Source organism: Arvicanthis niloticus, chromosome X (genome assembly GCF_011762505.2).
Source record: "Arvicanthis niloticus isolate mArvNil1 chromosome X, mArvNil1.pat.X, whole genome shotgun sequence".
NCBI lineage: Eukaryota > Metazoa > Chordata > Mammalia > Rodentia > Muridae > Arvicanthis > Arvicanthis niloticus.
In genome coordinates, this window is record NC_047679.1 from 88,930,224 (window position 1) to 88,944,551 (window position 14,328).

Consider the following 14,328-nt stretch of genomic DNA (forward strand, 5'->3'; position numbering starts at 1 on the left):
CAGAAATGGAACTGTGATCGCTGGAGAGGTGTGCATTAGAGGTTCTTTTGAAAATGAAGTACAGCTCTCTGAGTAGCAGGAGTCCTCAAGGCTCACATACAATGACAGATGCTTTGTTATATTAGGGACACAGAGAGACTAGAGACACAAGGTCTAGCTTTAATAGTCCAGGGACAGATTTTTGAATCACACAAGTATCATGCTGGCCAGCTCCATTAAGCATGGGAAGATTCTATGTAAGTGTGATATACTAAAAAAGAACCTCCCAAAAAGCTATCTTCAAAGTCAGATAAAGAAGACAAAGTCTTCTAGTTCCTGCAACTGTCATTAACTTATCTAAATATGATCTAAGCTTTTACTTTAGGATACATTAGAAAACATCTGTTCTTGATGCCTTGAAATGATCTTCCCTCTAATGCTCAGAAGTAAAAGATGCTTGATTATAATTTAGAAAATATTTTGACTCCTGTCAGTGATATGGTACATTAGATCCCAACAAAATCACTGGTAGCATGCATGCCATACAAGTGCTACAAACACAAAGCCATTCCTTTATAATACCCTGAAAATGAGCAGCTGAGGTGACTATACCTAGAATCAACCCATCAAACTCTGCCAATTGTCATTTGTCTTACATTGTTTCATATTGTTTTAAGAAGAAACACAACTGCCGAGCAGTGGAACTATACTACTTGCAGGCTATGTGTCATTTTGGAAGGTTCTGACATGCTACATGAGGTTTGCTTTCTTTCTAAAGTGCCATGTCTGTCAATCATCCTGTCATTCATTAGCATAACGCTGTCAGTGGAAGAACACAGAACAGTGGTGGTGGTAAGTTTTTATGTTCAAACACAAAGGAGATTGTGTTAGAATTCTCCCTGGGAGTAATTTTCCTCACTGAACAATCATTTTAGCTTAGCAGGTGGATATGACAACACATCAGTTAATGAATATTTTCCCTAAATTACTCACATTTCATACCTTTAAATGATTCCTCTAATTAGGAATTCTGCTGAAGTAACACGTCATCAGTGGCCTTATTCTAACTTTTGCTTATAACAAATGTACCATCTTTTTTTTTCTTTAAAATTCTTTAATAGTTTTGTTTTTCCCTGTGGCATAAGCACAAGCAGGACTCTGTGTTTTATGTTAAAACTAAATACAGAAAATAGGGCATTTTATTCAGGGAAAGGAGATCTAATCATTTGACATTGTGAAATTTCCCCAAGAGAAGGTTATAGCTTTCATAATATAGTCTGATTTTTCAAAATGAAAGATCAAAAATAAATGATTAACTAATACACAAAGACAAGCTATCCTTTTACATAATAATCACATATAACTAAGCATGAAAATATATCAATAGACAAAGAATGTAAAGAAACACAGTTTAGAATACCCAAATGCAATGACAGAAATATATATTTTTGCTACAGATATAATGTTTTCCAAACTTTTTCAGTCTACATCTGCTTAAATCTGTGCCTGTAGAGGCCATAGATGGCACTAAGGATGGTTCCATTTTCAGAAACGAAATGGTGAGATTAAGGGACTTAAGTTTCTTTTTTATACTTTAAAGTTAGTTTTCTTCAATCAGTCAAAATTACTAAGATTCTCTCTCCCTCTCCCTCTCCCTCTCCCTCTCCCTCTCCCTCTCCCTCTCCCTCTCTCTGTGAGTGTGTGTGTGAGAGAGCGAGTGAGCGAGAGAGAGAGAGAGAGAGAGAGAGAATGTGTGTGTGTATTAGTAAAATTTAACCACCACTAATTTGAGAACTTCACCACTGCAAATGGAAATGCTGTACCCACTAAGCAGTGACTTCCCATTCAGCCTCTCCCCAAATTCTGACTGTGCTTTTGTAGCTCATTCATCCCCTTGATCTGAGGACTTCCCTGCTTCTTGCTCCCCACGCCTCCACTATATACACTGTATTTTCTAGTCTATAGAGCAAAAATTAAGTTCTGGCTAGAGAAAAGAAAGCAACAGTCCCAAACCAGTAAAAAAAAAAAAAAAAAAAAAAAAAAAAAAAAAAAAAAAAAAAAAAAAGCCATACAGACCACAGTAAATGTTCCTAAATTGGGACATCAATTGGAAACACTAAGTCAAAACAAAACAAAACACCATCCATGGTGTCGTGATGCACACCTGTGATCCTGCTCCTCCTAGGAAGGCAGGGGGTAAGAGGACCTTGGGTTCGAGGGCAGCCTGGATAACATGGTGAGAGCCTATCTCAAGCAAACGAACAAAAAGGTTGACAGATATGGGGAAAGAAGAGAAGGAGGAAAAGGGGAAGAGAGGAGACATCAAATAGGAATGTCAGACTTAACAAACAATAAAGTAGGAAAATGCAGTTCTATAAAAGTTGACACTTTTCAAATTTTCTAGTATAAGTGTTATTATTTTGTTTCTTCCTTTATAAAGATCCTAGGATGCTTTCATTTTCTGATAATGACACAAAAAGCCAATCAGAAAACCCAGAGGGGATACTCTCATCATCTTCACTTGTAAAAAACTATAAAATAGCTCTGGTGTCACAAAAATAATTCAGATCAGAGATCTTCTGAGACAGATCTCCAGAATATTATTCTGTACCCAGAAGTAGTGAAGTGTGGTGGAGTCAACTATCTGTAGTTTTAAGAAATCACAAAGAAACCAAAAAATCAAATTCAACTCCAATTAACTGTGAAGACAATGATCTGGTTACAAGGCTGTCTCAGTAACAATAGGAGTGATTCTTCGACAACAGCAGCAGAAGGGTAGAAGATCTTGGAAGGGTACAGTAATTCTGTTTATAATGTGTGGGAGAGGGTGTTATTTATCAACCTATTCCCCTTGTTTCAGTCTTCTACCGCAAGTTGCTTCATGCCTTACATACAAATTTCTCTCTGAATCAAGGTAGAGACCCTATCTTGCTACTCTGGACATGTAGAAGGCAGCCTAGAACACAGCTGGTATTCAGAAATTACAGGAACGACCTTCAGTCAGCTATTTTAACCTCCAAAGTAAATTGTCATGAGAACTTAGTAAAGTTCCCACATAGTAAAGTAGAATAGAGATATGATTAATGTAGGTTTCTCTGACAGTAGCAATGCACAGACATACTTTAGATAGAACAGTATTATTGCTGTAATTTCAGATGTCTATATTAATGTAGCCAGGAATAAACGCACATTATTTCATTCTAGTTTACTAATACTTTGCCATTGTCCCAAACTAATTTCCCTAAGTGGTAATGATGCTAACTTTTGCTGCTTCTTTTTAACATGTGTATTCTGACTGCCTAAATGTTCAGTGGCAGTTACAGCACAATACACTGGAATGGAAGGGAAATACAGGAGAAATAGATTCCAGGCACTCCTCACTACTTATTAACAGCCTTTACTGGGTGCTTAGGTGAGCTGGGATAAAAGTGAACACTCAATTCAGTTTGGAGATTCTAATACCAAAGGGTATAGTTGCCATTTAAAAAAGGCCAATCATATCTCATTGTTCCATGGGGAGCTTTATTTCTGTGTTAGAATGGATAGAAAGCTTTTGTTTATGGACCAAGTTCTTAATGTCTGTCTGCTCAGGAGTCACCTTCATGTAACATGTCTATAATCTTACCTCCCAGTCCAAATAGTCGCAAACATCTTCAAAGTTAGTGAGCAGAGACACCGAGCAGAAAAGCCTTGGCAGCTCATCCCTTGTCATTGGTGGAAAACGGCTGTCTTTAAGGGCACTGTTGAAGACAGCAGAGATTAATGCTATCACTGGATATGAAGGTTCCTAAGTTCAAATACTGACAATCATTTGAATCAGGTAAATAATTAAGAAGCAGCAGAACTGTATCAAAGGTGCATAAGTGATCATCAAAGGTGATTTTACAAGTCAATATTCTTCATTTAATAGACTCTGTTTACTGGCCAATCCTGTGGCTACTTCAACTGTAAAGAGTGAATGTTCAATTCAATGTGCTCCGAAAGAACACTTTCTCTTTCTCCATATTATCTGTAAAAGGAAAACATGCTTCATTTTCCATTTGAGGAGAATAAAAACAAGAGTAGTGGTAACATGCTAGAAGGCCTCTGAGTCAATGATTGGAGGAGAACATGTATATATGATCACACGTAACTGTCTTTTTATAGAGAAAATCACATTGTAAAACATAAGAAACATTAATACAGTTGCAACAGCTACCACAGAACATTAAATAACTCAAAAAATCCAAGTAAAAGAAGATAATCATTCAAATCAGAGGCTTTTAAAAACACAAGGATTTCATGTCCCCTATAAAGGCAACGAAAGATGGGACTCAAAAACTGTGGAATGACAAAAAAAAGGCTCATCTGTGCGATAGAGGTCTGATTAAGGAGATCGATCGTGAGGTCATTAACCCCATCAGCGGAGTTCTGAGTTTCTGAGTACATCAACTCTGATTAGACCCTTTAATCAAGTGCCACTGTGCCAAACTCCAGAGAGACCCTTGTAAAGGATAAAAACGGTTTTCTTCTAAGAGTAGAAGAGCTAAATTAATAGCACCCTCCCCCACCCTGACTGTCTCCCTGCCTGTCACACACACACCATGTGCCCTGTACTTTTATAAGAAACCACTTCCTGGTCAAGCAAAACACACCTCTGATTAGCTAACAAAGGAATGAAACTATTGACACAGTATCTTAGAAAACCTTTTCATTGTTTCCTCCTCACAGATTACAAACTCAGAAACATAACAAAGTCCCATGGCCTTCAGAAATAATTTAATTCCCTTTTAATTGACTCACTGCTAAAATCCACTCTCCTTCCACATTTTGTAGTTTTGAAAGAGGCTCTCATTATCTACCTTCTTTTTTCTTCCACTTTCCATCTCTTCTTGACATTCTGAAACTCACTGCATTTGTATTTTCAGTGCATTTTGGTGCTCCTCCCATCCCACTATACAAAAGCATATCCTCTTAGGAAGATACAGTAGAAATGGCCATGTCATTCAAGAAGCCAAAATCAACCAAGAAAATCAGGAAATTGTGAAGTCTTACTCTGAAAGCAGCATTTCACTGTTTTACAGTTTAACAACATAAATTTCCTATGGTTTGGCTCCCTTTATTTTCCTACTGACAATAAAGTTCTTAAAAATGTTCTCAAGTTCTCATCCAAAGGCAAGTTGAAGACACACTTCTATTTAAGCACCTTTTACACCCAGATATTAGAATCAAATGCTAACACATTGTGTAGAAGTATCCCCAGCTAATAGGCCAATCCCGTTTTTCAGTTTTCTTATTAAAAAGAACATAAGGAAAGGAAAAAAAAATCCTTTAACTTAACATCATAAAAACGTATTTTTTGGAGTTAGGGGGGGAGTTTCATTGTGGTGAAGTATGCATAAAGCTTGTGTTTTACCATTTTACATATCTATGTCTCTGTAGAATTAAGTATCCTCACGGTTTCATGTAGCCATCACTACCACCCATCTCCAGAAATTCATGGATTGCTCAACTGAAAACTAAACCCAATAACCACAACTTCCCAGTCCTCTCTTTCCTCCAGCTCCTGGCCATATATGTATGTAGAATTAGACTTACAACAGAGTAAAAAATAAAGATAGATGAAATATGCTGCTTGAATATTTCCATCAGCTTTAATAAAGACATAATTTTTCACTTCTCTTGGGTATATACCGACTAGTAGTCCATAATGACTAGTCATTAAGATAATTCTTTTGAGCTGGAAAGATGGCTTGGTAGTCAAGAGCACTTGCTACTCTTCCTAAGGGACAAGGCTATGATTCCCAGTGCCTACCTGGCAGCTAACAGCCACCTGGAACTCTGGTTTCCCTCCAGTTCCAGGGAAATCTGATGCCCAATTCTGAACTCTACAGGACACAAGGCACACATGTGGTGCACAGACATACATGCAAGGAAAACACTCACATCAAATAAGTAAGCCTTTAAAATGAAAAAGGTAATTGTCTACCTTTGTGAGGGACGGAGTTCCCACAAAGACTGCATAGCCATGTATTCACACCTGTGACATCCAAAGGTCCCTGTCTTAACACCTCTACCAATGCTGCTGTCATCTACTGCTTTGTTTGATGGTTGCTTTCTATAATAACTCTGGGCCTACTTTGTTTGTTTGTTGTTTTGAATAATAACACTGGGCCTGCTTTAAGAAGACAGATTTTTTTTTTCCACTCAGCACTATCTTTTTTTTCACTAAAGGAATACATGTAATGAAGTCACTACATAGCTAATTTCTTAATACTTTGTAGTTTGCTTTATTTCCTCAACTGACCAACAAAAAGGTAATTCAGGGCCAATAACATTCAACCTGTTTCAAATTGGATTACTGTTTTCAAGTACCTAAAATGGAACAAGTTGTTCTCATGCTTTGGGGACTTGCTGCTCAGTCACTCTACGACTCAGGAGAAAGGGATATCTAGAACAATGAGTGAGGTGCGAATGGATAGAAGACGACAGGGTACTTCACTATCCTAAGATTCAAGCACAGTGCTTCAGAGCTCCAACATGATAAGTAAAGGGCCATTAGTCGTGGTGGGAAGCAGCTGATTGTATACAAAAATTCAAACAGAAATTTTAGTATTCACATTTTTTCACCCATCTCCAAGTAACTTTTCATTAAACTTGTGAGCAAAGAAACATCAATTGCTCGCAATGCAAATTCCCGGAGAAATACACTGGCAATGAAAGCCTAGCAAGGATTTAAGGGATCCCAAAGAGATAAAAATTCAGCTGGAGATGTATCTTCAAGCTGCCAGGCTGGTGTGGATAGCTGATACACAAGAGAATTAGCTTACCTCAACTAGGTTCTTTTTAGAATACGCCTTACACACTGTTAAACCTAGGGCTTTGGAGAAGATGCTGCATATTCTCATCCTCCCCTCTCCCCTCTCCCCTCTCCCCTCTCCCCTCTCCCCTCTCCCCTCTCCCCTCTCCCCTCTCCCCTCTCCCCTCTCCCCTCTCCCCTCTCCCCTCTCCCCTCTCCCCTCTCCCCTCTCCCCTCTCCCCTCTCCCTCTCTTCTTCTTCTTCTTCTTCTTCTTCTTCTTCTTCTTCTTCTTCTTCTTCTTCTTCTTCTTCTTCTTCTTCTTCTTCTTCTTCTTCTTCTCTCTCTCTCTCTCTCTCTCTCTCTCTCTCTCTCTCTCTCTCTCTCTCTCTCTCTCAGACAGGGTTTCTCTGTGTAGCCCTGGCTGTCCTGGAACTCACTCTGTAGACCAGGCTGGCCTCTAACTTAAAAATCCCCCCTGCCTCTGCCTCCCAAGTGCTGGGATTAAAGGCATGTGTCACCACCGCCCAGCCTAAGATGCTGCATTCTCAAGTTGTGCAATGACCTATCTGAGATGATCCAGCTAGGCCAAAGATGGAGCTAAGCCAAGTCCAAAATTTCTTCTGCTATCCACATGTTAGGCTTCACCTTTGAATAGATTATACTATTTAATGTGAACACAAAACATTTGTCTTACTTGGCAATTCTGATCTCAACCCTGTACTGTCTCTGCCTTAAAAAGATACACAACCAATTCAGTTGCATTCATTAGTGGCCAAGTGGCAAATATTCCTAGATTTCTTGGCCACTGGAAATCTGCAAGAGTAAATGATTAATACTGTCCAGTAAAAACATTTTATACCCAACAAGTATCTGCCAATTTAAATTCGAGGGTGTTTAAGAATGTGACAGGAGGATTTTCTAGTAAACTAATAATGAAATTCTCTTTGAAATGATAGGAAGCCATTCTCCAATGTTTAAATAGTACTAGGGAAAATAACCAAACGCTTATGAACAAAATCAGCTTGCTGCCCCATCAACCATATGATGGTTATGAAACGTTTAAAACACAATCTAGTTCAAATACCAAATTCAAATGTATTCAGTTCAATCTGGCACCTTCCCAAGGTCACATTTCACCTAACTGAGAAGCAGCATTAACATCTGTCAAAGTTAATATCTAATGCTAAGCAGCACTCCAACAAATATGTTAAGGAAATAGGACTTCAGCTATCAAGAAATCAAGAGGTTTGCGAGGGTGTCTACTAAAAACAAAATAAAACACAGCTGAAAAGAGGCACAACATTAGATATTACAAGGTTCAGTTGCATTGTATTGTCAAAAAAACAAAAAAAAATACAAGGTTCATCCTAAATAATATTATTATTATTTGCAACAGGAATGACTGAGGTACACCTAGCAAGCCATCCACTCACTTCCTGAAACAATCCATTAATCAGTTAAGCAGTGGTAAGTTACCAAAGTGACAGGGGCTTCCTATTACTGACAGTCATTCTGCAGCACAAGTAATTAAATCCACAACTAAGCACTGCTATTGGGATAGGTAAAAGAGAAGTAAGTGAAGTGTGCATGATTTTTTTTTCATTTCTTTCTGAGAGGTTTAGACCATTAGGAAATTCCTTTTGTGCCATTCCAGGCACTAAGACCCTGGGAACAGAATGCATATGTAAAATACCTCAGCACCTCAGAAACTTAGGAAAGTACAATCCTAAATCCTCGCCTGAAAATTTATGTATAATAAGCTTCTCTTCCTCACTGAGTAGTGTGTTTAGTGTTTTAGATCCGAGAAACAATGGGACACAAAACACAAACATGTAACTATTGCTCAAACAGAAGCAACAAGGGAGATGAAAGAGACCTTGAATTTGGTGAGGGCTGTACAGAGATTTCCAACTCTATGTCATATGTATACTGTTGCCTGGCCTCAGTTATTTCCTTAATAGTTATAAAGACAACTTACTGGCTGTTTAAGAACTGTTTCTATTGGTGAATCCTGATTTGAGTGTGGTATGATAATGGGCAATTCATGAGAAATGGAGAAAAGAACACAGGGCCAGGATAAAAAGAAGAGGGCTGACGGAGGGAGAGAAAATAAAAGGGAATGAGAAAAGGGACATAGGGGGGAGTATGCATGGAAAAGTCTTCAGTAGAGATATACATGAAAAGGGACAAAGAGAGAGAACAAAGAACGGAGAATTATATGGCTGAGGGGACCTTCCAGGAACTTCTGTACCATTTGTTAGGTATTGTTTGGCTCCTGTGAAATTCATTTAGCCTTCAAGAGTGCTATCACCCAACTGGCCTTTTATTGGCATTCTTGAATTCTTAAAATGCCTACATATATTTATAATATAATATAATGTAACATATGTAATATCAAAAATAAAGAGGAAATATTGTTGTCAAAGCGTATGCTCTTTGAGACACCATAGCTGCCCCTCAGAAAGCTCCTCTTGGGACAAGAGTATCATCAGAATCTGTCTCTGTATGCTGCAAACTAGAAGAACTGGTTGCAAATTTGATTTAGTAGAGCAAAATGAAAATTGCCAAATACATGATACATAAAAAAGCTAACTGTGCATGTGGCAACATAACGCTTTCTGTGTAGACTTTCTGGATTACTCTACTCTGATTTTGGAAACAAACAACATGAAATCATTTTTTAAATTTTACTTTTTTTTTCTGATGAAAGTCTTTAAAATATATCCTCCCAGAGCAAATTGTAATTGATTTTTCACTGTGTGAGTCAGGTTCATCTTTAAGACTCAGTATGAGTTTGAGTCATTCATTACTATACACGGTAAGAACAGTACTCTCATCACATTGGAAAGGAAAGACTGTGTGGGTTTGGAAAACAGACTATGATATGGCCACGAACAATTTCCATTTTGGCAAAATTGAAAACGAGATTATTTCTGATTTCAAGTGACTATAATATAATAACAAGCTGATGCAGACTAGAATCTTCCATGGAGCTCACCCTCATTTCAATGAGGACACTATGGCTTAACTTTTGTTGTAAGCGCTTGGTTGCTGCTGTTTTGGTTTGAGATAGGGTCTCACTATGTAGCCCTGGCTAGCCTGGAACTCACTATGTAGATAGGGCTGGCTTTGAATTGAAAAGGTCCATGTGCCTCTGCCTAGGATTAAAGGTATACTGGGATTGAAGGCATATATCACCACACCCAATTACATTTCTTGAGACACATGGTCTTACTATGCAGATAGCCTGACAACCAATTCACAATATTTCTGCTTGAGCCTTCCAAATGCTGGGATTGCAGGCAAGCACCTTCATACTTGTCTCTCCATAAATTACTTCTTAAAATACTTAGAATTTTAAAACTTTGTTTATATTCCAGGCTGAGTATCTCTTTGCAGCCATTGAAAGCATGTCTTAATGGTGGATCCACTCACTAGACAGAGCACCTAAAATGCAAAATGCAAAATGCAAAAGTGATGCTGCAGTTAACACATAAGAAACATTTTATAGTTATATAGAATCGAATGAGAAATCCTTGCATACTGGCTTCACCGCATACTAGTTGTGTGATGTCTTAATCTGTGGAAGTTGCATTTATAAAATGAAAATCATAATAGTACTCTGCACTCCTTCTCACAAATGACAGATAGCAACTGCTTAATAAGTATTCTAAAAATGAAACAAAGGTCCTTCAAAGACACTTGTTAAACTCTTCCCATGGTGGGACTGAAGGGCCAAGCTTAGTCCTGTAGCTCCCTTCCTTTCCCCAGACCAGCCCCTGGTCTCACACTGCTACTATGATAATAAAAATAACTAACTTCCAAATAAATAATAAAATAATTAGTCACACCTGCAGAAGAAACTTGCATACACTAGATGCTTAATAAGTAGTTCCTGTTGAGGAACTCTGATAGTGGGTATATTTGATAAGTTTACATCCAGGGGCTGGTCTGGGGAAAGGAAGGGAGCTACAGGACTAAGCTTGGCCCTTCAGTCCCACCATGGAAAGAGTTTAACAAGCATCTTTGAAAAAACTTTGTTTCCTTTTCTTTCATTTTCACAGTATCTATGATGCACTTAAGGTCTGTCATTTATGAGAGGGAAACAGAGGCTAATGAGGGTAATGGCTGACTATCCTACTAGGAAAACCCAAAGTCCAAAATACTCCAAAATCCAAAACTTTTTGAGAACCAACAGAAGACTCAAATGTTTTGTATTTTAGAGCCTTTCAGATTTCAGAATCAGATTAGGTATGGCAAATACCCCAACCCTGGAAAACCATCTGACATCTGAAACACTTGCCATCCTAAGCATTGCAGATAAGGATGTTCAGCTTGCACTAAGTCAATTACTAAATAACACATGGACAAATGTAAACCACCTGTTAAAACAATAAATTATAAAATGCCAACATTAGATTAGATCGGATTAGGTTTATTCCTGTTTGGGGAAAGATCTAACTACTGGTTTGTTAGTTGCCAAATAACCTAGAATTGTAAGGTAACTTCACAGAAAGGAACTTACTTCTCCAAGTAAAGTGTGGGCTTCTTCAATAATTACATCAACATAGAAGAATGTGGTCTTATGTTATGTAATATTTTCTTGGATTTTCTGAACTAGATTTTTCCTAACTCTCTAGGGCAAACTTTACTTCTGTGCAAGAGATGCTATCAATTTAGTTTGTAAAATAAAACCCATTTTGTACAATTAACATACACTAATATAAAGAAACACTGTTCATGAAATTATAATCACTGTGTATTATTTTCTATCCTAATGGTTACAGTCTAACAAAATGATCAGAAGGAAAAAGACAACTCCCTAAAGAGTCAGGGGAGACAGTGAGGCAGGGTGGCCCGGTGAGAGGGAGGAGGTGAAGGGGGTGAGGGGCAAAGACAGAGAGTAAAAGAGAGAGGCATACAGGGGTGGAGAGGAATCAGAGACCCAAAGGCAGCAGCTTCCTTCCTTTCCAAACTACTTGGGTTGAACATTTCTGCCAGAAAGAAAAGCTGTGTGACATGCCAATCCTCTCATTCTGTTACAGAAACCTTAAGCCATGTCAATTTTACTTAGGTTGCTTTATCTAGCTTTGGGTGAACTGGTTGAACAGCTTAAGAAGATTGCTACAAAGAAACTGCAAGTGGAAAGACTACTTAACAAGCCATGTGTAAACTGAAATACATTGGAGTGTGCTAAATGTGAATGAAATACAGGCTCCATGACCACAGCACACCAAATAGTGAACCAAAAGCTGTCCTCAGAGCTCCTCATTTAATGTTAGCAAAACCCTCCAACTTGGAAGACAGAAGAGTATGAAAGGCAACCCAAATACCATATATTAGTTGGGCTTAAATATCTTCACATATTCTAGATAAAATAATCCTGGAAAGAATTTCTAATATTTTCTTCCCACTTGGGCACATCCCTCTTTGGAGCTGCTAACCCAACTCTTCCTATCAAGTTCTAGAAGACTGGTCTTAATCTACTTAGACACGATATTTTGAGCAAAAGCAGTTTTAGCCACTAAAGAATCAAAATGTCCTGAGCACTTACTGTGAGCCAGGTGTTATGCATGGACTCTTCCGCTTAGTCCTCAAAATAATACCATTATGTATGTTAAGAAAGTAAAGCTGAGATTAAATAACTTGTCTATGGTCACAAAATAGGTGAGAAAACTTGCTCTCTAAAGTTGACAACACTCACTTCAAAAAGCTGGTGTCTATTGACTGTGTCATATCCCAGAATGTAGCCAATAACCATAAATACACATACATTCAGTCAGTTTCAAGAGTACAATGATGAGCAGGCTCCAGACTGCCACAGTGAAAGCACTTGCTTCTTTCCCTCCGTCTCATCTCCCATTTTGATCTTAGTGATTCAGAGCTGTTGCCATTGAAAAACATCTGTTTTGTCTAAACTTAATAAGTCTTATTAGTGGGATTCTAAGCATTCCCTTATTCTGAAGCCTTTCCACAGCTTGAAATTTAATCTGCTGGAAGTCATAATAAAGTTGCCAAAGTACTAGGGTTTGGACATATCTAGACTGGTGGGCCTGTTTCTGATTTTTATCTGCTTTTTGGACCTGAATAAGTTGTCTCATGTCTGCCACAAATGTCATATTATTTTTCTTCCCCCTTTTCCATGACAATCAAATCTATAATTTGAATTTCATAAACTGTAAGACATGTGTTATTACTCTAACTTGTGTGCCCTGTTAGAGCCATCCAGTCTTACCTCCTAATTTACTGTTCTTTCTAACATTATCGTCAGTCCTTGATGCTGGGGCTGGTGACAGAGGACATGGTGGTTCATATTGTGTGGCTTGTTGATAATTTTTCTACTTACCACTGGCAGGGGACTAAAGGTAACTAAGGGAAGAAGGAAAGCCAACCAAAAAGATCAGATACAAACTGAGCTTGTGCGCTCTATGGTAACCAAGAAAGAAAGTGACCGAAGGAAGTGAACGCTCCCTACTTCATCATGATTTTCCGATCTTTAGTCCTCTCTCCCACTGTGCCTTTCTAGATGGTTTCCTCTCTTGCTGCTTACCTTAGTAAGATAAGGAAGAAAGCACAGTAATATGCTAGAAGGAAGATATGAAAGAAAATATTAGCTATGGGAGATGAGGTGACTATCAGACAAAGGTACACAGTGGCCACCTAGAACATTATGAATGCCAGTGAATACAGGTGCCAAGAGGCACCTGTGAGGCAGGCTTGTGTTCCCACATTTTCCCACTGGGTCAAGCTGACCTTTTCCCTTCTGAACAGGTTTCCATGTTCTAGTTCATTCTTTCTGGAGATGGGTGGTGGTGACAGAGAAAGTGAGTGATCCACTGTCTAATTCTCCCTAGGGATTTTAGAGAAATCAGAAATGAGCAGATAGGGGATGGGAAAGGAAAGTAGAATACCTCATCCCTGCTTAACCATCCAATGTTAGGTTGTCTACCACACAGTTTGTCTGTACTTTTTACATACCTGTTTCTCCACAATATGTATAAGTACAGGTGACTTCCTAAGACCACTGTAATTTGTTGTCCATTCATTTATATTGAACTATTTTCATGATGATCGTTACATGGTATCTTTGGGAGAACATTTCCATTTCCCATGGTATTTCACTGTTTCTAAAGTACATTTACCTCTTTTATCATAGCTGAACATCAAAGCAGCCTCATGAAGTAGACAAGCTAATAATACAGTCCCTTAGAAACTGTAATAGAGGTCCTCCAAGAGCAAGTCCCCTGTAGTCATGGGTTCAACCAAGTGGCACTGCTGAAAATTCTTAGAGAACATGGACTCTTCTCATGACTAACATGTATCCAGAGTTACTTAGCTACCGGGTAGCTACCTACTACATCTTCTGACTTCTTCCCAACTCCTCCTTGCTCTCCTGCTCTTAAACAGTCCATATACAATCTGATACAGTAGGGTTCTCTCTCCTGCTCATATACAGTACTTATATAGTCTTATACAGTGAGGTTCTCTCCCTCTCCTGTTTCTCTTATTCGTCATTCCATCTATTCTTATGTATCCTTTCTCCTTAGTTACATAAAGGATCATTCAACAG

General features: G+C 38.4%; 1 protein-coding gene across 1 annotated transcript in view; it reads right to left on the minus strand.

Annotated features, from left to right (window-relative positions):
- Positions 1–14,328, minus strand: part of Ammecr1 (AMMECR nuclear protein 1) — a 107,160-nt gene that overhangs the window by 16,379 nt on the left and 76,453 nt on the right. The window contains exon 3 of the mRNA XM_034485499.2: positions 3,605–3,719. Coding sequence (XP_034341390.1) covers positions 3,605–3,719 — 115 coding nt within the window. The remainder of the gene's footprint in view (positions 1–3,604; positions 3,720–14,328) is intronic.